Source organism: Cnephaeus nilssonii, assembly GCF_951640355.1.
Source record: "Cnephaeus nilssonii genome assembly, chromosome: 21".
Taxonomy (NCBI): domain Eukaryota; kingdom Metazoa; phylum Chordata; class Mammalia; order Chiroptera; family Vespertilionidae; genus Cnephaeus; species Cnephaeus nilssonii.
Genome location: NC_137092.1, coordinates 39,038,301 through 39,062,912, shown reverse-complemented (window position 1 = coordinate 39,062,912; position 24,612 = coordinate 39,038,301). Strand labels below are relative to the sequence as shown.

The window sequence follows — 24,612 nt, the reverse complement described above, 5'->3', positions numbered from 1 at the left end:
GAAAGTAGAAGGCCCCAATATTCTTAATGTACAAAGATATTATTTTAGTCTCTATGCTAATACTTAGAAAAATTGCAAGTGTTATTTTAAAACAAAATTTATGCCTTCCAAAGTACTAAGGGGAAAAATAAGAAACATACAGTCAATATAGAAAAAGGAGGGGGGATGAAAACCAGATACACAAAATAAGAGAGAAGAATCATTAAACCAAACCAAAATATTTAATTTTATTGATATAAAATATAACATGCAACAAAGACATATGAATCATTTTGTACTGAAAAAGTAGGAATTGGACCATATGTAGCCCTCAGAAATATAAGGAGATGTGAAAAGAAAAACAGTAGTAGTAAGAGACTTGAATAAGCCTCCTTCGATTCTTGACAAATAAATAGAATACAAAAACATAGAGGACCTGAATGCAATTTGTAAGTCTGACTTAATGGATATGTAATGGAGTATTAAATTAATATTTCCTATATCATAGACACAATGACTGCCCCTTGCCCAGAGAAGTTTGAAGACTTGGATAAGTGTTTTTTTGTGAACTAAATTTTTCACCACACTATTATTTTATTATAACAACCAAGCAAACAGAAAAGGCAGACTAGTGAAATAAATCATGGTAATCATATGATGGATGTCACGGAGTCAATAAAAATGTTGTAAAATCTTCAGCATGAGAAAATGCTCATGGTATATTTCTAAATATATGGCAAAATATGTTGTTCACTGAACCCATTTTGGGGAAAATGAAAAAGTATGTGTGCCTGGGTATGGGTACAGAACTGAGTAACCACAAATAAGAATGAATATCCCAGACTTAAAAAATACACCAGAAAAGCCAGCCGGCATGGCTCAGTTGTTGAGCATCGATCTATGAACCAGGAGGTCAGGGTTTGATTCCCAGTCAGGGCACAAATCCGATTTTCGGGCTTGACCCCCAGTGTGGGGCGAGCAGGAGGCAGCAGATCAATGATTCTCTCTCATCATTGATGATCCTCTCTCTCCCTTTCCTTCCTCTCTGAAATCAATAAAAAATATATATATTTTTTAAAAATACGCCAGTATTGGGCTCCTTTGTGACCATCTGGTAAATCACACTTAGTGATAAAGGTGGGGGCTTCTCTAAAATGAGGAGAAGTTCCCACTGGTAGTGTCCTGAGCAGAGGTTAGTCCTGGAGCAAGAAGGGGTGGGGAGGCAGGGAGAGCTTTGGGCCCCGCCCAGGCCCAGAGGGCGGGACACCCAAAGGTCAGTGTTGAGAAGTTCAGAAAGTTCTTAGGGAAGGGCATGCACATCTTTTACTGTTATGTGTGACTTTCAATTTATATATTCAATTTTAAGTTTCCTATTATTCTTCCCTTTTATTCACAAATTATATGGATCAAATTAACTCTGTATAAGAATCATATTAGTAGGGAATCCTCTCAGTTTTAATAAATGGGGGAAAATTTAATGTTACATATTTTAAATAATGCCTCTGAGTCTTTCCAACTTGAATAGGTATACAATCACCAGTCTTTTTATTTCCTTTTTAAAAAATTCTTTATTGTTGAAAGTATTGCATACGTCTCTTTTTACCAGTCTGTTTATTTCACTGTGAATAATTGGCAACCACAAATTTTAAATATACATTTAAACTGATTCATAATAAAGGAAAACTCTGAATGGAAATTCATAATAGTAGTAATGGGTAAAATCATTGCATACTTACTAGAAAGCACTTAGTTTTCTTAAAGTTTTAAGTATATTACTTATTTATTCCTAGTAATAACTTTATGAAATAAGCTACTATTACTTATCCCTCTTTTTAAGATGAGGAAAATAAGGTGCAGAGAGTTAAGTTGCTTGCACAGGGATACATAACTATTTAAAGCTTCATTCCTCAGGAATCCGGCCTGAAGAACAGCCAGGCACTTGATTCAGAGTGAACTCTAACTTAGCTGAACCAATCAAGGTCCAGGACAGGACATCCTAAATGCCTACCAGGTGAGCACCAAGGTCAGCATATCAAAAATGAGGCTGTAGCCTGGCTAGCGTGGCTCAGTAGTTGAGCGTTGACCTATGAGCCAGTAGGTCGCGGTTCGATTCCCAGTCAGGGCCCATGAGAGATTTTCACCCATATTGATCTATGCACATATTTCGTTTGTGCATTAACACATCATTCTTTTTCATCTGTGGTACAAAGAATGCAGTACTCCACGTGCGGTCTGATGGGTACCTGGTACAACATTATCGCTCCCTTCCTGGAGATGGAGGGATTTGTTGTTGTTGTCACATCAGAAATTTACTTGGTGAGCTATATTTGCTAAAAATCTCACCTGCCTTTCCACTCTTCCCTGACCTTATTTGTGCCGTTGTTTGTGGAGCCAAGTATAAGGTGTAACATTTAGAACACAATGCCTGGCTTATGGTCTCATTATAATAATCATTAACTTCATCTTATTAGCTATGACCACTGTGACCATTACAAAAAGGAATTACCACTTAAAATAAGATGTTAGGTCAGGACCCACCCCCTTCAGCCTCACAAATGAAAATACTACCTTGCATTACCTCTGCTTCTGGATTTTCAGACCACAGTATCTTTTTTTAAAAAATATATTTTATTGACTTTTTACAGAGAGGAAGGGAGAGGGATAGAGAGTTAGAAACATCGATGAGAGAGAAACATTGATCAGCTGCCTCCTGCACCTGTTGGGGATGTGCCCGAAACCAAGGTACACGCCCTTGACCGGAATCAAACCTGGGACCCTTCAGTCCGCAGGCGGATGCTCTATCCACTGAGCCAAACCGGTCAGGGCAAGGCCACACTATCTTATCTCTCCAAGCCTTACAGCCAGGCTACCTCCAATCAAGCCCCGCCTCCAGAATGGTGTCTGCCTGGCCCCGCCCTCATCTCCTAGGCAACCCGCGTCCGTCCCGCCCACCCCTGGACGGAGAAGCAGTCGGTGCCGTCGCTGATTGGCTGGCTCGGGCGCAGCTTGATGGCGTCAGGCTGAGCGGCCTCGGTCCCCGCCGACGCCCCGGGCGAAGGCCACCGATGTAAGGGGTAGGCAGCCCCAGCTGCTGCGGTCTCGGGGCGTGGGCAATGGAGGCACGCGCTGTCCCCGCACATCGCCATGAGTTTCCTAATAGACTCCAGCATCATGATTACCTCCCAGGTGAGCCACGCCTCCTGCCCGGGACCCCGGCCTCGCTTGTCCGACCCCAGAGTCGCCTTCTCGCCGCCTGCGCCGCCTCGGCCGTTCGCGGAGCTCGGGGAGGTTTGGGATTTGCGGCGTCCGGTTGTCCGCCCCTGTGGTCGGGAGGCGGCCTGCGGCAGCCGCTCCCCACCCAGCCTCCACCCACTCTCCCTTCCGCCCACTTGCTTGTCCAGTTTTGGAAGGGGTCGGGCGGCCTCGAGAGAAGGGAGCGGCCCCCGAAGGTTCGGACTGCGCCCCTGACCCACCAATTGGGGAAGCGCGGTTCCGGCGGGCCAATCGGAGCCGGCTCCCGCGGACACGTGGGCTGTGCTGGTTCGGTGTCAAACGCTGGATCCCGGTCCGTGGACGCCTTGGCCGCTGCCCCTTGAGAGAGCTCCAGAGCGCTAGGTTTCCTTTGGACCTGAGCACAGCAGCCATCCTCGCTTCGCTGCCGCGCTTTTCGGGGCCTGGCTAGTTCAAAGCTGAACCCCTCAAGGGCAAGCACCCCGTAAATATTGTTGGCCGGCTCTTAATATCTGGAGAAGCTCACACATCTTCCCCTCCCTCGTTTTCCAGTCATTTAAACTACTTTTATTTTTTTTTACACTCTCCTTGAATTTATTGGGGTGACATTGGTTAATAAAATTATATATGTTCCAGGTGTACAATTCTATATCATCTGAATATTGTGTATTCATCACCCTAAGCCAAGCCTCTTTCCATCACCACTTATTCCCCCTGTACCCCCTTCTACCTTACCCCACCCCACTCTCCCTCTGGTAATCACCATACTGTTTGAGTCTATCAGGGGTTTTTTGGTTTGTTTGTTTCGTTGGTTTTGGGGTTGTTGTTTTTTTTGCTTAATCCCTTCATTTTTTTCACCCAGCCCCACGACCCCCTTCCCTCTGACAGCTGTTAGCCTGTTCGTTCTCTATGAGTTTTTTCTGTTTTGCTTGTTAGTTTAAATTTTGTTCATTCGATTCCACATATGAGTGAGATCGTATGGCACTTGTCCTTATCTGATTGGCTTATTTCACTTAGCACGGTGCTGTATAGGTCCCTCCATGCTGCTGCAAAGGTTAGACTTCCTTCTTTTTATAGCCGAGTACTATTCCACGGTGTAGATGTGTCACAGCTGTTTTATGTTATCCACTCACCCACTGATGGACACTCGGGCTGCTTCCAAATCTTGGCTATTGTAAATAACGCTGCAATGAGCATAGGGTTGCATATATTCTTTTGAATTAATGTTTCAGGCTTCTTCAGATAAATTCGCAGAAGTGGAATCATAAGGCAGTTTCATTTTTAAATTTTTGAGGTTAACTCCATACTGCTTTCCACAGTGGCTGCACCAATCAGCATTCCCACCAACAGTGCAGGAGGGTACCCTTTTCTCTGAATCATCGCGAGCACGTGTTGTTTGTGGGTTTAGTGAGGACAGCCATTCTGACAGGTGTGAGTGATTTCTCATTGTGGCTTTAATGTCCATTTCTCTGATAATTAGTGATGTTTAGTATCTTTTTATATGTGTGTTGGCCATCTGTATGTCTCCTCTTTGGAGAAGTGTCTATTCAGCTCCTTTGCCCATTTTTTAATTGCATTGTTTGTTTTTTGGTGTTGAGTTTTATAAGTTCCTCATAAACTATGGATATTAACCCCTTATCAGATGTATCATTGGTAAATGTATTCTTCCGTTCAGTGGGTTGTCGTTTCATTTTGTTGATGGTTTTCTCTGCTGTGCAAAAACTTTAATGGATATAGTCCCATTTGTTTTTTTTTAATTTTTCTTTTGTTTCCTTTGCCCGAGGCAACGTATCAAAGAAAAAATGTTGCTACCAGAAATGTCTGAGATCTTACTGCCTATGTTTTCTTCTAGGATTTTTATGGCTTCAAGACTTACATTGTAGTTTTTTATCCATATTGAGTTTATTCTTGTGTATGGTTTAAGATGGGGTCTAGTTTCATTTTTTTGCACATATCTGTTCAATTTTCCCAACACCATTTATTGAATAGACTGTCTTTACCCCATTGTATGTTCTTGCCTCTATTCTGCTCCATTGATCTATATGTTTGTTTTTATGCCAGTATCATGCTATTTTGATTACTATGGCCTTGTAGTATAGTTTGATATCAGGTAATAGGATTCCTCCAAATTTGTTCTTCTTTCTCAAGATTGCTATGGTTATTCAGGGTCTTTTGAGGTTCCATATAAATTTTTGGAATATTTGTTCTAGTTTTGTGAAATACACTATTGGTATTTTCATAGGTATTGCATTGAATCTATAGATTGCTTTAGGTAGTATGGACATTTTAATGATGTTAATTCTTCCTACCCATGAACAAGATATATGCTTCAACTTATTTGTATCTTCTTCAGTTTCTTTCTACAATGTCTTATAATTTTCTGAGTACAAGTCTCTTACAGCCTAGGTTAAATTTATTCTTAGGGTTTTTGTTTGTTTGTTTGTCTTAATCCTCACCCAGGGATATGTTTTTCTTGATTTTAAGAGAGAGAGAAACATCTATGTGAGATAGAAACATCCAACAGTGCAACCTAGGTACGTGCCCTGACCAGGAATCGAACCCGTAGCCTTTTGGTGTATGGGATGATGATCCAACAAACAGAGCCACCAGGCCAGGGCTTTGCTTTTATGTTATTTTATTTTATTGATGTAATTTTAAATAGGATTGTTTATTTCATTTGCTTTTCTGATAGTTCATTGTTGATGTATAAAAATGCATCTGATTTCTGGGTATTTATTTTGTACCCTGCTTTTATACTGAATTCATTTATAAGTTCCGGTAGTTTATTTGGTAGAATCTTCAGGATTCCCTACATACAGTATTGTGTCATCTGCAAATAATGACAGTTTTACTTCTTTCTTCCTTTCTATTTGGATGGCTTTTATTTCTTCCTCTTGTCTGATTGCAGTGGCTAGTACTTCCAGTACTTATGTTGAATAAGAGTGAGGAAAGTGGACATTTCTGTCTTGTTCCTGATCTTAAGGGAAATGCTTGTAGTTTTTGCCCATAAAATAATGATGTTGGCTGTAGGTTTGTCATATATATTCCCTCTATTCCCACTTTGCTGAGAGTTTTTATCATAAACTAGAGGCCCGGTGCACGAAATTCGTGCATGGGGGGGGGTCCCTCAGCCCAGCCTGCACCCTCTCCAATCTGGGACCCCTCGAGGGATGTTCGACTGCTCGTTTAGGCCCGATCCTTGTGGGATCGGGCCTAAATGGGCAGTCAGACATCCCTCTCACAATCCAGGACTGCTGGCTCCCAACCACTCGCCTGCCTGCCTGCCTGATTGCCCCTAACTGCTTCTGCCTGCCAGCCTGATCGACGCCTAACTGCTCCCCTGTCAACCCGATTGCCCCTAACTGTCCTCCCCTGCAGGCCTGGTCGCCCCCCAACTGCCCTGCTGGCCCGGTCACCCCTAACTGCCCTCCCTTGCCAGCCTGGTTGCCCCCAACTGCCCTCCCCTGTCGGCCTGGTCACCCTCAACTGCCCTGCTGGCCCGGTCAACCCTAACTGCTCTCCTGTGCAGGCCTGGTCGCCCCCAACTGCCCTCCCGTGCAGGCCTGGTCCCCCCAACTGCCCTCCCCTTCTGGCCTGGTTCCCCCCCCCCCCCAACTGCCCTACCCTGCCGGCCTGGTCCCCACAACTGCCCTCCCCTGCCGGCCTGGTCTCACCCAACTGCCCTCCCCTGCCGGCCTGGTCCCTCCCAACTGCCCTCCCCTGCCGGCCTGGTTCCCCCCAACTGCCCTCCCCTGCTGGCCTGGTCCCCCCCAACTGCCCTCCCCTGTAGGCCTGGTCCCCCCCAATTGCCCTCCCCTGCCAACCTGATCCCCCCCCCCCACCAACTGCCCTCCCCTGCTGGCCAGGTCCCCCCCAACTGCCCTCCCCTGCCGGCCTCATCCCCCCAACTGTCCTATCCTGCAGGCCTGGTCACCCCCAAATGCCCTCCTTTGCCGGCCTGGTCACCCCTAACTGCCCTCTCCTGGAGGCCTGATCACCCCCAACTGCCCTCCCTTGCAGGCCTGGTCCCTCCCAACTACCCTCCCCTGCTGGCCTGATCACCTACAACTGCCCTCCCCTGCCAGCCATCTTGTGGTGGCCATCTTGTGTCCACATGGGGGCAGCCATCTTGTGTGTTGGAGTGATGGTCAATTTGCATATCACTCTTTATTAGATAGGGTGGGTGCTGGATTTTATCAAGTGCTTTTTCTGCATCTATTGATATGATCATGTGGTTTTTATCTTTCATTTTGTTTATGTGATGTTTAACATTTATTGATTTGCAGATATTGTACCAACCTTGCATCCCCCAAAGAAATTCCACTTGACAATGGTGTATGATCTTTTTAATATATTGCTGGATCTGGTTTGTTAACATTTTGTTGAGAATTTCAACATCTATGTTTATCAGGATATTGGCCTATAATTTTTTTTTTTTTTGGTAGTGTCTTTATCTGGCTTGGTAATTAGGATAATGCTTGCCTTATAAACTGAGCTTGGGAGTCTTCCCTTCTCTTGAATTTTTTTGAATAGTTTGCGAAGAATAACATGTTAGTGCTTCTCTGAATGTTTGGTTAAATTCACCTGTGAAGCCATTTGGTCCAGGACTTTTGTCTGTTGGAAATTTTCTAATTACACTAGTTGTAAACTGTCTACATTCTCTGATTCTTCCTGATTCAGTTTTGGAACATTGTATGTTTCAAGGAATTTGTCTGTTTCATCCAGATTGTCCAATTTATTAGCATATAGTTGTTTATAATATTTTCTTTTATTGTTGACTGTATTACAGATGCCTCCCATTTCCCCTACTTTTCCCTCATCCACCCAACCCCCACACAAACCCAGGCCTTCATCACATTATTGTCTGTGTCCATTGGCTATGCATATACAGTATACACATATATTATTTGGTTAATCTCTTCCAGTCTGCCCCACCCCCATCCAATCTGAGATCTGTCAGTCTGTTCCATGCATCCATGTCTCTGCACTATTTTGTTCATCAGTTTATTTTGTTCAATAGATTCCAATATAAGTGAGATCATGTCATATTTCTCTTTCTCTGACTGGCTTATTCCGCTTAGCATAATAATCTCCAGATCCATTTATGCAACCCCAAGGATAAAAGAGCCTTCTTTTTGATAGGCACATAATATTCCATTGTGTAAATGTACCACAGCTTTTTTATCCTCATCTGCTGATGGGTACTTGGGCTGTTTCCAGATCTTAGCTATCCTATCTAATAAAAGAGTAATATGCAAATTAACCATCACTGTGCTACACCCACAAGCCACGCCCATTAGCCAATCAGGAGTGAGTATGCAAATTAACCCAACCAAGATGGCTGTGGCCACGGAGAGAGCAGGAGGGAGGCTTGGGTTTCCCCGGCGATGGAGGAAGCCAAGCTTTCCACACACCCTGGCCAGCCCAGGCCTCCGCTTAAGGCTATAAAGTTTCAATTATAGAAGATAAATAAATTCCAACAGAAATGGCTGCCGCCATGGAGCGAGCAGAAGGCTTGGCTCTGCTCCAGGCTACCAAGTTCCAATTGTAGAAGATAAATAAATCCCAGATACCAGGGCCTCTCCTTGGGTCGCTGAGGGGCGTGGCCGGCCTGCAAACTACCACAGGCCCCTCGCCCAGGCCGCCCCACGCCCTAAGGGAACCCCCACCCTGATCCAGGACACCTTTCAGGGCAAACCAGCTGGCCCCCATCCATGCACCAAGCCTCTGTCCTATCTAATAAAAGAGTAATATGCAGATTGACCATCACTCCAACACACAAGATGGCTGCACCCATGTGGTCAAAGATCCTGCCCCCATGTGGACACAAGATGGCCACCACAAGATGGCCAGCAGGGGAGGGCAGTTGGGAGGGACCAGGCCTGCAAGGGAGGGCAGTTGTGGGCTATCAGGCCAGCAGGGGAGGGAAGTTGGGAGGGACCAGGCCTGCAAGGGAGGGCAGTTGGGGGTGATCAGGCCTGCAGGGGAGGGCAGTTAGGGATGACCAGGCCTGCAGGGGAGGGCAGTTAGGGGCAAACTGGCTGGCAGGGGAACAGTTAGGCATCAATCAGACTGGCAGGGGAGTGGTTAGAGGGTGATCAGGCTGGCAGGCAGAAGCGGTTAGGGGCAATCAGGCAGGCAGGCGAGGAGTTGGGAGCCAGCAGTCCTGTATTGTGAGAGGGATGTCCGACTGCCCGTTTAGGCCCGATCCTACCGGGCAGTCGGACATCCCTCGAGGGGTCCCAGATTGGAGAGGGTGCAGGCTGGGCTGAGGGACATACACCCCCGGGCCTCTAGTAGATTATAAACTCCTTCAGAGCAGTCTACTATTCTGCTCCTGGGACCTGGCACATATTAGATACTAAGAAATATTTGTTAAGTGAATAAAATGGTAAATAAATGATCCAAGAAAGGGGTCTTTTTCAGTCAGTTCTTTAATAACTGGCTTTTTTAATTTAATCTGGAACTAATTTTCAATGTAGGAGTGCACGTTTTGAGCCTTCTATGCAGTCATAAGACTTATCAGTTCCAAAGTCCCAAGGTCAAGACTATACAATTTTTTAAATATTAACCCTCTTTTTTTAATAAGAAGTTGTGCACCTTTTATTTGCAAAACTGCTTGAAAATGCTTTTTTTCCCTTCTGCTTGTTTTTTAGATTCTCTATAATTTTATCAGAATTCTTATTTATCTTGGACTTAATTCTCCAGTTGCCTTTTTTTTTATTAGTTGGGTGAAAGTCTTAAGCTTTTTTGTCAATGTGAAAGGAGCCGACAAAGAAATATTAAAAGTATAGATTTCTTTTTCTTTGTCTTCCATTTCCCATCCTTTCATATTTATTATCATTTTTGCTTGTTTTCTTTTTCTTGTTTAAAGATCCATTTCAGGGTGCTCTTAGTGTTATATATTATCTTTTTTTATCATCTATCTTCATCATACCACTCCCAGTCCTAAATGCCTAACTCCCCCAACTTCAGACATGACTTCATAAGTCATATAAACATGGCCTCTAAACTCTCAATTTAAATGTCTTCTCTCGTAATAATTCATAATAGCCAAAGGGTCTCCTGGGTGGTCTAGGGGTATTTTCTCCTAATCTGCTCACCCCTCTTCTCGGTCTGGATTCATATCTCGAAACTGCTTTTTCATACCTTCTTGTTTCTTTACCTACATACAAAACTCCACACTTGGGTCACTGCTGTAGCTTATCCATTATTAATTCAGGGCCTGAAGGCTGATGTAGAAAATCATGCGGTTGTGCAGCTTGCCAATGCCATGAGTTTATGAACACTGAATTGTGGTGTGTTTTTCTTGACCTCAATTAGCTACTTGTTCCATTCCCCTCATAATTTCTCTGGAGTCTTTATCACTCTCTTCAAAGTCCTTTTTTTCCATCCTCACCTCTGGTACTCTTAGCAGATGACCTTACCACCTACTTTATCAACAAAAGTGAGGTCAAAAATGTGATCTTCTACTTCCTCTTAATCTAGGCAGTTATCTATATCCACAACCATTCCTCCTTTTCTTCCATGTCCGAAAATCAGGTGCTCCCTACACCTATTTCAGACCATTTTCTCCACCTGTGCCTTTGATCTTGGAGCAGCCAATTGTGAAATGGTTAAAAGCACAAGCTTTTGGAATCTGTCGCACAGACTTCAGATTGAATCCTGATTCTGACACTTACTGTAAATGGATTAACTTCTGTAAGCCTCAACTTTCTCTGAAATGAGGACAATCAAACCTGCCCTATCAGGTTTTTCTGATTTAATGGCATTACAACACTAAGCACTTAGAGTTCCTAGAATATACTAAATGATCAATAAAGTATAGCTACTGCTAATAATGATAAATTAATAACATCATTAACTCAGCCCGTTACCGGAAAGGGGACCTGGCCCGAGTGGGTCCGCCTAGGCCCACAGGGTCGTGTGCGGGTTCTTGACTTTGTGCAGGGAACATTTCACAGCACGAGCCCAGGTGAATTTTGGAGGATGTTCATTAAAGCTGGGGACAGGGGAACAGGCTCACTAAGATGTCTTTGGACAGGTTCGGGGGTTTGCCCAGGGTGAACTGCCACTGCCCGTTTCTGCCCTGGTTACAAGCCTCATGGGGTCCCTTACAGTGATGGTGAACCTATGACACGCGTATCAGCACTGACACGCGTAGCCATTTCTGATGACACGCGGCTGCATGCCGAGGATGAAACATTTGCTGCTCCTGAGGATGAAACATTTGCGACTAGAGTCTTGGAGTTAGTTTTTTCCTCAAAGTGACACACTACCCGAGTTATGCTCAGTTTTTTGGCGAAGTTTGACACACCAAGCTCAAAAGGTTACCCATCACTGGTTTAGGAGATGCGTGCCTGTGGGGGAAAGGGGGAGTTAAGGTGCAGGCGTGCTCCTGGGAGGGAGAGTGTGCACTAGACCTTTGGCTTGAGGGGTTTTAAAGGCTGGGCATTTAGGGGAGGATCTCAATAGACTGTTCACCAGCTTTATGCTGATGAATCAAAATGAGGTTTGTTCTCTTAACTTCATCTGTCCTTGGTTGTGATTGGCAAGTGGCACCAATTGGATATCTGCTGTCTCCCTGAGTAAGGTAAGCTATTTACCCTCTGGTTGGGGAGGAGAAATACAGTCCATCTATATATATAAAAGCCTAAGCGACCAAACAATCAGTGGACTGGTCGCTATGATGCACACTGACCACCAGGTGGCAGATGCTCAATGCAGGAGCTGCCCCATGGTGGTCAGTGCACTCCCACAGGGGGAACACCACTCAGCCAGAAGTCAGGCTAAGCTGTCGGTTGGACATCCTCCGAGGGCTCCCAGACTGCGAGAGGGTGCAGGCTGGGCTGAGGGACCGCCCCCCTCCAGTGCACGAATTTCATGCACCGGGCCTCTAGTTTACTCATAAGTGTCCCTGGTTTAGGGGAGACAGGATTTACTAAATGGCTGCAAACTGCTCTTTAACTGTCTGTCTGTTTCCCTAGTCTGCTTGTCTTGCTCACTGGCCTGTCTCAGTCCTCCCGTGTCCCAACAGTTCCTTCTGTTTGTTTATCCTCTTACTCCTCTGCTTTCTTCCTCTTGGCCTGTGAACTTTCCCTTATCCCGCACGCTTCTCTAGGCTCCTACCTGATGTTTTCTCTCATCCTTGGCTCTCCCTAAGGCAGTGGTCGGCAAACTGCGGCTCGTGAGCCACATGCGGCTCGCAAGCCGCGGTTTGCCTCTCTGTTGACTAATGAGTTCGCCAACCACTGGAATAGGGGCTTAATCACAAGGAACAACAACAGCCTGTAATTATTGGAATCGAGAGTCTAGGTCAGTGGTCGGCAAACTCATTAGTCAACAGAGGTTATGGTCTCTGTCGCCTCATCCCGGCCTGCTAGCCTGGCTCCTGCCTCCATCTCACTATTCAGTCTGCTTTCCTTAAGGTCAGCACTGACCTCCAAGTTCCCGAATCCTGTGAACACTTTCCAGTCCTGCTTCATTTAATACGTCTTTAAACTGTTCCTTTGGTTTGAGGATGCCACACCCTCCTGCTGTCCATTATTCCTCTCCTTCCTGGTCTCTTTCCATTCCTGCCCTCTAGTGCCTTCTTGTCATATTGCTCCCTCCCTCTACCTGCTCTTCCTGGTGGTTTCACTCCTTTGGTGGTTTCCACTCTGAGGTGTATCTCAGCCCAGCCCTCACACTCTGTCCTTTATGTTGACCAGGATGGCCCGTAGGCACTTAGCATTTCTAAAAGTGAACTCATCTTCCCATCCCCCATTCCCAAACCTTTCCTTCCTCCAATCTTCTTTGTATACATTGGGCGCCTCACTGTCCTTGATTCCTCCCTGCTGATTTTACCTTCTAAGTACTACTTAAATCTGTTGCCTCCTCTCCACCATTGTCTTAATTCATATCTTTATCATCTCTCATCTGCAACAACCTCCTGTAAGGTTTCTCTTTCTACAGTGTTGTTTCTTTCAAATGTGTCTTCAGTGTAGCCACCATGGTGCTCCATATAAGACCAACCCAGCCGTGTGTTTTCCCACTGAAATGACTCCTCATCACCTACAGACTACAATCCCAGGTCCTTAGGTGGCCTTCAGGGCCGCTCTCGCCTCATTTTAACCACTTCGTTCTTTGAACTTTGCGTTCCAGCCATACCAAACCATGTGTCGTTCCCAGTATATGTTGACTGTTTCTTACCTCTGTGTCTTTAATCATGCTCTTGGCTCTCTGGAAAGAAAGCCCTGTCCTCCTGCCCCCACCACCTGGCTTTTGCCTGCCTAATTCTTTTTCATCCTTTAGCAGAGTGATTTTCTAATATTTTAGGAGTGATGGGAAACTTTGAGTATGTGGTGAATACCTGAGAACCTCTCTTTGGAGAAAATGCGTATAATCCCCAAATTTGCAGGTTTTTAACCCAAATTAAAAACTCCTTCAGCTAAGGTATTATCTTCTCCAGAAAAATCTGTCCTAACCCACCAAAGATTGATCTGGTCTCCCTTTTTCATATTCTTTTACCATAGCATGTGCATATTTCCCTCACTGCATGTCCGATGTTACATTAAAATTACTGATTTAGTGTATTTGCCACTATACTTTGAGCTCCTTGAAGGTAATGACTATCTTGCTCATCTTTGTATCACCTGGACCTCGCACAGCACATGGGAATTATTACACACACAAAAATTAAGGTTGAATATTCCTAAAGAACAAACCAGCATTTAGCAAACACAGCAAACATTTATGGAGAGCCTGCTATGTGCCTGCATTGTGCTGGGCACTGATGATTCACAAGACAAACATGACCCTTGTCCTCACCAAACTTACAATCTAATATCTAAAAAAAAGTGTGTGTCTGTACTTATTTTTTACTATGTTCAGTAAAAGAGTTAGCATGCTTCCCCCTCTTCTCACCTCCCCTGTCATTCCTCCCCTCTGTCACCAGCTTTTAGTTAATTATATTCTACTAGAGGCCCAGTGCACAAAATTCATGCACTGGAGGTGGGGGGGGCGGGGGGTCCCTCAACCCAGCCTTTGCCCTCTCGCAGTCCGGGACCCCTTGCTCCTTACCGCCTGCCTGCTCGCTGCTCCTTACTGCTCGGCTCGCTGCTCCTTAGCGCTGCCGCGGAGGCAGGAGAGGCTACTGCCACTGCACTCGCCAGCCGTGAGCCCAGCTTTTGGCTGAGCAGCGCTCCCCCTGTGGGAGTGCACTGATCACCAGGGGTCAGCTCCTGTGTTGAGTGTCTGCCCCCTGATGGTCAGTGCACATCATAGTGACTGGTCGTTCCGCAGTTCGGTCGATTTGCATATTAGGGTTTTATTATATAGGATTATGCTTTTCGTTCTAGTATTTCTATGTTTAAATATCCTTTGTACTTTTATATATCTTTATATAACCCTTAAGTGTTCTTTTACATCTATTAGTTGGCTTATCAGTTTTAATATTCTTTGGACTCATGTTATGAAAGATAAGTTAATCAGTACATTGAAGCAACTTTATATCTTCTCTCCACTTATGTTTATCCAGGCATTAATAGTTACATTATTTCTAAGTTGTTTTTTATATTTTTTTTTACTTATTTTTACATATTTTTAATTTGTTTTAGGCGTGGGTCTGTTTTTAAAATTTTACCCTTGCCTCTAGTCTTTTTTTCTGTGGTTTTCTAGTCATTTTGTAGTTGACTGAAATTCCCTAGTTTTTCTTTTACTTCCCCTTTCCCTGTTCAAACTTTGTGCCTCACTGTCCCTGAGTAAAAGTAACAAGAATATTAACAGCAACATTTATTGGGTACTTAGTGTGTGCCTGGCGCATTTATTATTTGTTTTTCTTTTTCTTCTTTTTAATTTAGCTTATACAACTTTACCATCAATAAGTGTTTGATTTTTAAAAAATGTCTCCCATCCCTGCTCTTCCCTCCCCTTTGGCAACCATAACTATGCATCTGTTTCTTTTTTGTTTGTTCATTTGTTTTGTTTTGTTTAGATTCCACATGTAAGTGAAATCATGACCATTCCTGGTCTCTTTCCATGCCCTCTAGTGTGTCTTGTCATATTGCTCCCTCCCTCCACATGTAAGTGAAATCATATGGTATTTGTCTCTGTCTGACTTTTCTATCTTAGCATAATACCCTTTAGGTCCATCCATGTTGAAAATGGCAAGATTTCATTCTTTTTATTGTTGAGTAATATGAGAGAGAGAGAGAGAGAGAGAGAGAGAGAGAGAGAGAGAGACGAAGGTTCTATTTACTAGTGGAAAACAAACCAGCTTCCGAGCACTGAACAGAGCTGCCATGTGGTACTGCCTCTGATGAACCAAACCGACAAAGGGGTATCATGCAATCATTTGGATTTACACTGAGATGGAAACCACTTTATCTGGATTAGGAGGGATGCTACAGAAGCTAAGGAGGCCCCAGGAAGGAAAACATAAAAAATAACACTCTTTCTACTACTTTTTTTTTTTAATCTTAACTTCTTTCCCACGAAGTTGTTTGTTGTTGTTGTTTTTAAATAGTTGTAAACAGGGATCATCTGTAAAACAGCAAGTTACACTGACTTTTTTTATTTGCTAACTTCTCTGGCTCATAAAAGGATTATCATTAAGATTACAGGAAAGCCTGACCGGTGTGGCTCAGTGGTTGAGCGTTGAACTATGAACCAGGAGGTCACAGTTCGATCCCTGTCAGGGCGCAGGCCCAGATTGGGCTCATCCCCAGTAAGGGTAAGGGGGGATGGTTCAGGAGACAGCCAATCAATGATCCTCTCTCATCATTGATGTTTCTGTCTCTCTCTTTTTCCCTTCCTCTCTGAAATCAATAAAATATATTTTTTAAAGAAAACTTTTAAAAAAAATGATTACAGGAAAAACATATACTTTAATTTTTGTCTAACTTAAAACACATTCTAAAACATGGATAATTTCAAAGATTGAAGAGTATTTTAATATCTACTCCTAATGTTGAGGATTTCAGTAAATAGATCTTTTATGAATAGGTCTCATCTTTAACATCTGAAATTAACTATCTAGTTAGCAGACCTTTTATCATAAAATACTCTATATAAGGCATTTATCAAAAGATATGTATACTGACTTTCCATCTTCTTTCTCCTTCAGATACTTTTCTTTGGATTTGGGTGGCTTTTCTTCATGCGCCAACTGTTTAAGGACTACGAGGTGAGAAGAGATCATTTTGATGATGCTAATATTGTATGAATTTAAATTGTTTTAAAATGGGGCAGAAAGAATACCTCCATTAAAAAAAGGTCATGTTAAATAAACCAGAGAAAGGTAACAACAAAAAAAGGGTCATGTTCACTTCCAAGATAGAAGTTTTTGTCAAATGAGTCCTATGTAATTCTTAACTTGGAGACTATGATTAGGCTTACTTGGCTTTTTTTTTTTTTTTTTTTTTTTTAAGCAAGTCATGTATATAGCCAAGAAGCCAGGAACAAGAAATGCCACGCCTTGGTGACATCAGTATGCACACCAAAAGCAAACAGTTATTCTTTGGGAGAGAATTTAACTTACGTCTCATAAATGTTTCTGTTCATTTGGGTATCTGACCTTCAATATTAATGATCAATCTTACATCCTAAATTAATACCAAAATCATTGAATTCAGAAAAATACCAACCTCGACTGGACTTTTCCTAATCAATCCTCCTCATTTAGTAAAAGCTCCATGGTTACAGACTACTTTGAGGTCATTTCTAGGGTATTCTCCATTAAACTTCCCTAATGAGATGGGGCTGTTGTCTGAAAGAGCCCGGATTCTAGAGTTTCTGTTCTGCTCAAGACTTTAAGACCTCCCGGGGGAGGGTCCAGAGCTGGTCCAAGGTCTGCAGAGTATTGAAGAAACCCTTTTAGCTCTAACCTTTGTGCATAAATCTGCCATTTTTATTGTCAGTGGCATCAGGAATTCTAAGTGCTACTATGACCCTGTTACTTCACTTTCTTATGCCTTTAATTCTCCCTCCGCAGGAGGATGATAATAATAGTGACCCAAGATTCAGAAGTACACCTTTCTTTTTTTTTTAATTTCTAGTTTATTTTTAATATATTTTACTGAAGTTATGTTAGGTAACAAAATTATATAGGTTTCAAGTGTGCAATTCTACAGTACATTGTATATTGTATTGTGTGTTCACCACCCACTCTACTTCTGTCACTATTTATCCCCCTTTACCCTCTTCTACCTGCCCCTACCCCCCTTTTCTCTGGTACTCATCCTACTGTTGTCTGTATCTGTGAGGGTGTTGTGTGTGTGTGTGTGTGTGTGTGTGTGTGTGTGTGTGTGTGGTTTTCCTATTGCTTTATCCCTTTACCTATTTCACCCAGCCACCCAGCCCCTCTCCCCTCTGACAGCTGTCAGTTGTTCTCTGTATCTATGAATCTGTTTCTGTTTTGTTTGTTGGTTTATTTTGGTCATTAGATTCCACAAATAAGTGAAATCATATATTTGTCTTCCTCTGCTGACTTAGTCACTTAGCATAGTGCTCTCCAGGTCCAGCCATGCTGTCACAAAGAGTAAGAGCTCCTTCTTTTCATGGCTGAGTACTATCCCACTGTGTACATGCACCACAGTTTTTTATCCACTCATCTACTGATGGGCACTTTGGCTCCCTCCAAATCTTGGCTATTATAAATAGTGCTGCAGTGAACAAAGGTGTGCGTATATTCTTTCCAATTAGTGTTTTGTGTTTCTTCAGATATATTCCCAGAAGTGGGATCACTGGGTCAAAAAGGAGTTCCATTTTTAATTTTTTAAAATTTATCTTAATTGTTGAAAGTATTACAGATGTCCCCTTCCCCTCCCCCCCCTATTGGCCCCCTGTACCCTGCTCCCATCCCCTCCCCCAGGCCTTCACTGCACTATAATATTTTGAGGAAACTCCTTACTGTTTTCCACGTGGCTGCACCAGTCTGCATTCCCATTATCTACTTTCATCTATTTCTTGCTCCAGGCAAGTCACTTTTGTGGCCCTCTTTCTAATGACTTGAGAATTTCTTCAAAATAAGTTTTCTGGCTCATAACCAGAAGATGATCAATTCAGTTTTTCAAACAAGAAAATGACCCTTACTCTCTGCTTGGCTTCTAACAGGTACGCCAGTATGTCGTGCAGGTGATCTTCTCCGTGACTTTTGCATTTTCTTGCACCATGTTTGAGCTCATCATCTTTGAAATCTTAGGAGTGCTGAATAGCAGGTGAGTAAGGGTATGAATTGGCTCTCCTCTTGAAGAGACCTGTGCGCCTTTTTTGCAGTAGATGACTTTCTTGGATCCCATAGCTGAAGAAATCCACCATGTGGGTAGTTTAGTCTCAGTACTATAATAATAACACCAAATATGGGTTTCAACCACCTAGTAACGGGTTTGACAAAGATTGTGAAATAGTAGGGGAAAAGGTCTGACCGTTAGCTCTGAGATATTAATTGAGAAAAAGTTTCTAAGAGCCTCATCCTACTGAGGCTTCACTCCTAGAAGTTTTATTTTTTCTCACCTGTTCTCTGACTGAATTCCAGTAACAGCTTTCCACATTGTGCTGGTGATTGAAAAATCTCTACCTGAGAAGGTCAGAATTCCTCCAAGTTAGTTAAGCGTTTCTTTCTTTTTTTCTAATATATATTTTTATTGATTTCAGAGAGGAAGGGAGAGGGAGAGAGAGATAGAAACATCAGTGATGAGAGAGAATCATGGATCGGCTGTCTCCTGCACACACACCCCCGCCCCCACTGTGGATTGAGCCCGCAACCCAGGCATGTGTTGAGTATGGAGGCAGCCATCGATGTTCCACTCTCACACAAATGTTTCTTTCTCTCTCCCTCTCCCTTCTTCTCTCTCTAGAAATCTATTTAAAACTCTTTAAAAAATAAAAGAATGACTGGAAACAAGATTGAAAATAAAGGTGGAAGAAATTTTAAAAAATAAATAAATAAAAACTAAAAAAAAAGAAAAGAAAAGAAAGGTGGAATGTTTCTTGCTGCAATGCTACAAATTAATTCATCCTTAGAGAAGTTAGACCTGGGCGGCTGTGATCTGGGAATGCAGTGTGATAGCACTTGCTACAGTCCTAACTCAAAACCAAACAACTAAAGGAGTAAACCTGAACCGACCTGGACTGGAAGAGTCCACAGTGTACGGGACTCACATGTCTGAAAAGGGGCTTCTGTCTAGGATATATAAAAAGTTCTTACAACTCAGTAATAGAAGGGCAAATAACACAACTGAAACAGGGACAAAGGATCTGGATAGGCATTTCTCCAAATAAGATGAAGTGGCCAATAAGCACATGAAAAGATACTCCACAGCAGATGAAAGAAACTACAATGTGATGCCACTTGACACCCACCAGGATGGCTATAATCATAAAGACAGTAATGCCCTAACCAGGTTGCTCAGTGGTTAGAGCATTGGCCTGCAGACTGAAGGGTCTTAGATTCAATTCTCGTCACAGGCGCGTACTTCAGTTGCAGGCTCAATCCCCGGCACTGGTCGGGGGCACATATGGGAGGCAACCAATCTATGTTTCTCTCTCTGTCTCTTCCCTCCCTCTCTTAAAAAATCAATGGAAAAAGTATCCTCGGATGAGGATTAACACACAAAAAAGACAATAAGTGTGGACAAAGCTACGGAGAAATTAGAACCCTCATACACTGCAGGGAGAATTAAAATGGTGCAGCCACTTTGGAAAACAGTGGTCCTTAAGAAATTAAATATAGAGTTATCATATGACCCAGCAGTTCCACTTTTAGGTATTTAATAAGAATAAAAACATACGTTCACACAAAAACTTATACTCAAATGTCCATAGCATCACGTTTATAATAGCTAAAAAGAAGAACAACCCAAATGTCCACCAGAGAATGAATGGATAAACAAAATGTGATATATCTATACAATGGAATGAAGATTATCCAGCCATAAAAAGAAATGAAGTATTGATAGATGCCACAGTATGGATAAACCTTGAAAAATTATGCTAAGTGGCCCTGGCTGGTATGCTCAGTGGTTAGAGTGTTAGCCTATGCACAGAAGGGTCTCAGGTTCAATTCCCTGTCAAGGGCACATCCCTGGGTTGCAGGTTCAATCCCCGACCCCAGTCGGAATGAAAGTGGAAGGCAACCAACTGATGTGTCTCATCAATGTTTCCCTCTCTCTTCCCCCTCCCTCCCTTCCACTCTCTCAAAAAAAATCAATGGAAAGAATATCCTCGGGTGAGGGTCAACCAACCAAACAAACAAATAAAAATTATGCTAAGTGAAGGAAACCAGTCACTAAAGACCAAATATTACACGATTCCATTTATAATAAAAGTTCAGAATAGCAAATCCGTATAAACAGAAAGTTTCCTAGGGCGGGGAAGGTGGTAAGAAAGGGGAGTGACTGCTAGTGGGTATAGGATTTCCTTGTGCAGTGTTGGAAATGCTTGAAATTAATTGTGATGCTCACACAACTCTCTGAATGTACTAAAACCCATTGAATTGTACACTTTATTTTTTTCTTGAATTTATTTTTAAATATATTTTTATTGATTTCAGAGAGGAAGGGAGGAGAGAGAAATAGAAACATCAGTGATGAGAGAGAATCATTGATCAGCTGTCTCCTATACACATCACACTGGGGACCAAGCCCACAACCTAGGCATCTGCCCTGACTAGGAATCGAACTGTGACTTTTTGGTTTATGATCGATGCTCAACCACTGAGCCACACCGGCTGGGCGAATTGTACACTTTAAATGGTGAATTATATCTCAATAAAATTATTATAAAAATTCTAAAATATTTTAATAAAATATTTAGATGCAATAATGAAGTCATGCAAATCAGATGTTTAGTTCTGTACCACAAGGTACAGAAGAAGTATTTCTGAGTCTTTATAGCACACATAAAGCTAATTAACATTTTTTTAAATTCTCATATTAGAATAAGACTCCCAGTGGTGAGTGAAACAGTAGTCATTGTGCCAGTAATAATGTATGTTCACATTTATTATTATACATGCTGGGGGTCTTAATCCAGCATCTAGAAGGGTTCGGGAATCTGGAGAAGGCGCTGTGTATAAATTAATCAAGAGTCCAGAGACGAAACATAATTTTGGAAGGCATTTTGGGGAACCAGAGAAAACTTAGCTAAAGAAACCAAGTTCTCCTGTCTCTCTGGACCCCTTGCTTTTTATTAACACAACTTGTCCTAAGGCAAGGTAGATATACATATCAAAGGCCAAGTTTGGTATACAGAGTCCATTGTCAGCTGAAGGAACTGCCTTCAGCTGTTCAGGTGTTTGGCCAGTAGGAGGCAATAACATGTAGATTGAAATGCTCTCAGCTGTCTGGCAGCAAGCAATCATATGCATCCTTTTCAGATGATTCAGCCCTGCTGACATGCTGGAATTAGCTTCCGGCAATACATTGTCTATGAATATAACTAGAACACTAACATTCTCATTTTAATAAGTGAAATTTTAAGAGGTTAAGATGATTATATATACCTTTTGGAACTTTTTTTTCTTCTCTATAAATGAGCAGGTAGTAACAGCCTAGTTAACTAGTTAGATGGGTATATTCAGTATTGAGTTCAAAGAGCAAGAGATCCTCTGGGAGACTAACGAGAATGGCAGCTGCCGCCCCTTCCCTCCTCGTGACGGGCTCTGCCGTGTCTTGCAGCTCCCGTTACTTCCACTGGAAACTGAACCTGTGCGTCATTCTGCTGATCCTGGTCTTCCTGGTGCCTTTCTACATCGGCTACTTTATTGTGAGCAACATCCGCCTGTGTGAGTGTTTGACCCTCAGGAGCTGTTGTTTGGGGCCACCTCCCACACAGCATCTTAAAGGGTTGGCACAAAATAAATACTGAATGAACAATTAGGGTATTTGTCCTGCCACAGTTCTGGTTCTCTTTCTATCAGATCATCTCCCATAACTCAACCCACAGCTTAATTTCAGCCAAATTTCTCTTAAAGTGATAAGGATGTTTTCTCTAAAAATAACATTGTTCCATCCATCATTTGCCAAGTGAACAAGCCAGCCAAATACGAATTAGTGTTCTCCCATAGCTTTTAAGTAGAGCAAGCTCTTTGGCCTGTATCTATTTAACTTCGTCTTGTCTCCTCCCTCTTAGTGCACAAACAGCGACTGCTTTTCTCCTGCCTCTTATGGCTGACTTTTATGTATTTCTTCTGGAAACTAGGAGATCCATTTCCCATTCTCAGCCCAAAACACGGTGAGTGTGTATGTGTTGAGGGGAGAAGAGGAATGGGTTGTTTATAATTTTCTGATACTGAAAAAAATAATTTTTTAAAACTTCTGATTGTGAAAAATATAGCAAATTAAGTCTCTAAAAGTTTTCTGGTTTTGAACCAAATTGTCCCTTCATCCTAGGAGGTGTCACATGCTGGTTTTTCATTTCAGAATAGGAGCTTTTGAACTTAGGGTAGTGAATACACTTCAAGGGAGTAAGGAGTGGACAAAGGTGTCTTTAACTTCAATCTCCTGATACTACATGTAGATTATGGGAATATATTTGTATGTGTATTTGGAGGTGGGATGTCCATAAGCTTTTACCAGATTCCCAAAAGGGTCTGTGACCCAAAAGGTAAGTGGCCACTGCTAAAGTGAGGCTAAAGATTCTCTTCAGGGGGTATATGGATTTGGAGAAAGAGCAGTGACATAAAACACAACTAGTGAAAATAGAAAATTTTCTAAGAAACAGTATCTCTCTTCACACAAGGAAGCTCATTTTAAATCCAGGAACAGGTCATGAATAGTCCTAATTTCTCTGCTAAAAACAAACAAAAATATCTTGACTAACAAATTCTTCCAGAACTACTTCACAAATACATATACAGATCTGTCTAAAATCAATTAGAGAGCTCACCTGCAATAAACACACTAGAGCTTTCATACTGGAGCTTTTAAACTATATATATATATATATATATATATATATATATATATATATATATATATATATATATAGCCCTGGCCAGTTCACTCAGTGGTTAGAGCATTGGCCTGCAGATGGAAGGGTCCCGGGTTCGATTCCAGTCAAGGGCACATGCCCAGATTGTGGGCTTGATCCCCAGTAGGGGGTGTGCAGGAGGCAGCCGATCAATGATTCTCATCATTGATGTTTCTATCTCTCTCCCTTCCTCTCTGAAATCTATAAAATTATATTTTTTAAAAATAATATATTCTCTTAACTTTTCTGCTCTATCAGATTCTTATGGCAGAAAACAGAATCTAACTAGTTTAAAGCAGGAAGGGATTTTTTACTGGGTTTTAGGGAGTTTATAGAATTTCTAGGAAAGCGGAGATGTGAAGAGAAGCATCGTAGAAATACCACAGGACTAAACCTGAAAAAACCCACTGGAGTCATCACCTGCCACTTAGGACTGTGACATCAGGGACCAGACCATAGAACCTGTGTCCCAGCTGCTCCAGCCCCCAGGTGCTGTTGTTATTCCCGCATTTGAGGTTTCACACGGCAGGTGAATTTGATGCGGCCTCGGGAACATTCAGACCTTGCCTTCGAGGAAATCTAGGAAAGAACGTTTGGCTTTCCTCCAGGTTCCGTAGTATAAGGAGCATGCTAGAAAGGGGTTAGCATAGTGAATGAGCCAGGTCTAGAATCTGCCTCTCCCCCATGCATCCTTCCGTGTCTCCTCGTTTCCTGTGCCAGGGATTTGGAAGAGAGAGGTGATGAGACTCTCCTGCAGGAGAAGCAGAGGAAATGTGCAAATTTTAAAAGCATGTGCAACATCATAAACAACTGTATGTTTTATAAACTATTTTGAAATGTTAAATAACATTAAAGAAGGCCAAAAAGTTAAACACCAGCCTACCAAAAACATTCAAACTCAACATGACATACAAAATCCTCTGTGGCCTGACTTTCTCTGTGTCTGCCCTCCAGTCCTCCCAAACTACTCGAAGTTTCTGGAGCTGTTCTATCAGCCTGGACAACCCCTCCCCCCGTCTACCTGGGAAATGCTGATTTATTGTCTCAGTAGTCAACTCTCGTCAGTTCCTCTAAGAAGATTTCCTTGGCCTTCATTAGGGAATGTTAATTGCTCCCATCTCAATGAACTTATATCACCTATAAAATGTATAATTACTTGTTTTCTGACTTCCTCATTCACCTATGAGTTCCCTGAGGTCAGAAACTACATCTTATTTATCTTTGTATCTCTAGTGCCTAGCAAGCAACCTAGCACCTAAGTGTTTATTACCTGTTTATTGAATCAGTGAATGAAAAAAAGTTTAAGTCTTGCCAAGGTAGTAGATGAACTCATTCACCTATGAGTTCCCTGAGGTCAAAAACTACATCTTATTTATCTTTCTATCAGGAAAGTAACTAACGCTCTGGATAGGAATTTAGGGTGTGATAATATGGAAAGCGTGCCCATGTCAG

The 24,612-nt window shown here is 42.6% G+C and overlaps 1 protein-coding gene across 1 annotated transcript in view; it reads left to right on the top strand.

The window, feature by feature from the left end:
* Nucleotides 1–2,970: 2,970 nt before the first annotated feature.
* GPR89A (G protein-coupled receptor 89A) overlaps nt 2,971–24,612 on the top strand; it is a 43,109-nt gene continuing 21,467 nt past the window's right edge. Inside the window, exons 1-5 of the mRNA XM_079761823.1 lie at nt 2,971–3,165; nt 16,316–16,375; nt 18,304–18,407; nt 21,867–21,973; nt 22,321–22,422. Of these exons, the coding sequence (XP_079617949.1) occupies nt 3,124–3,165; nt 16,316–16,375; nt 18,304–18,407; nt 21,867–21,973; nt 22,321–22,422 (415 nt within the window). The 5' untranslated portion in view covers nt 2,971–3,123. The remainder of the gene's footprint in view (nt 3,166–16,315; nt 16,376–18,303; nt 18,408–21,866; nt 21,974–22,320; nt 22,423–24,612) is intronic.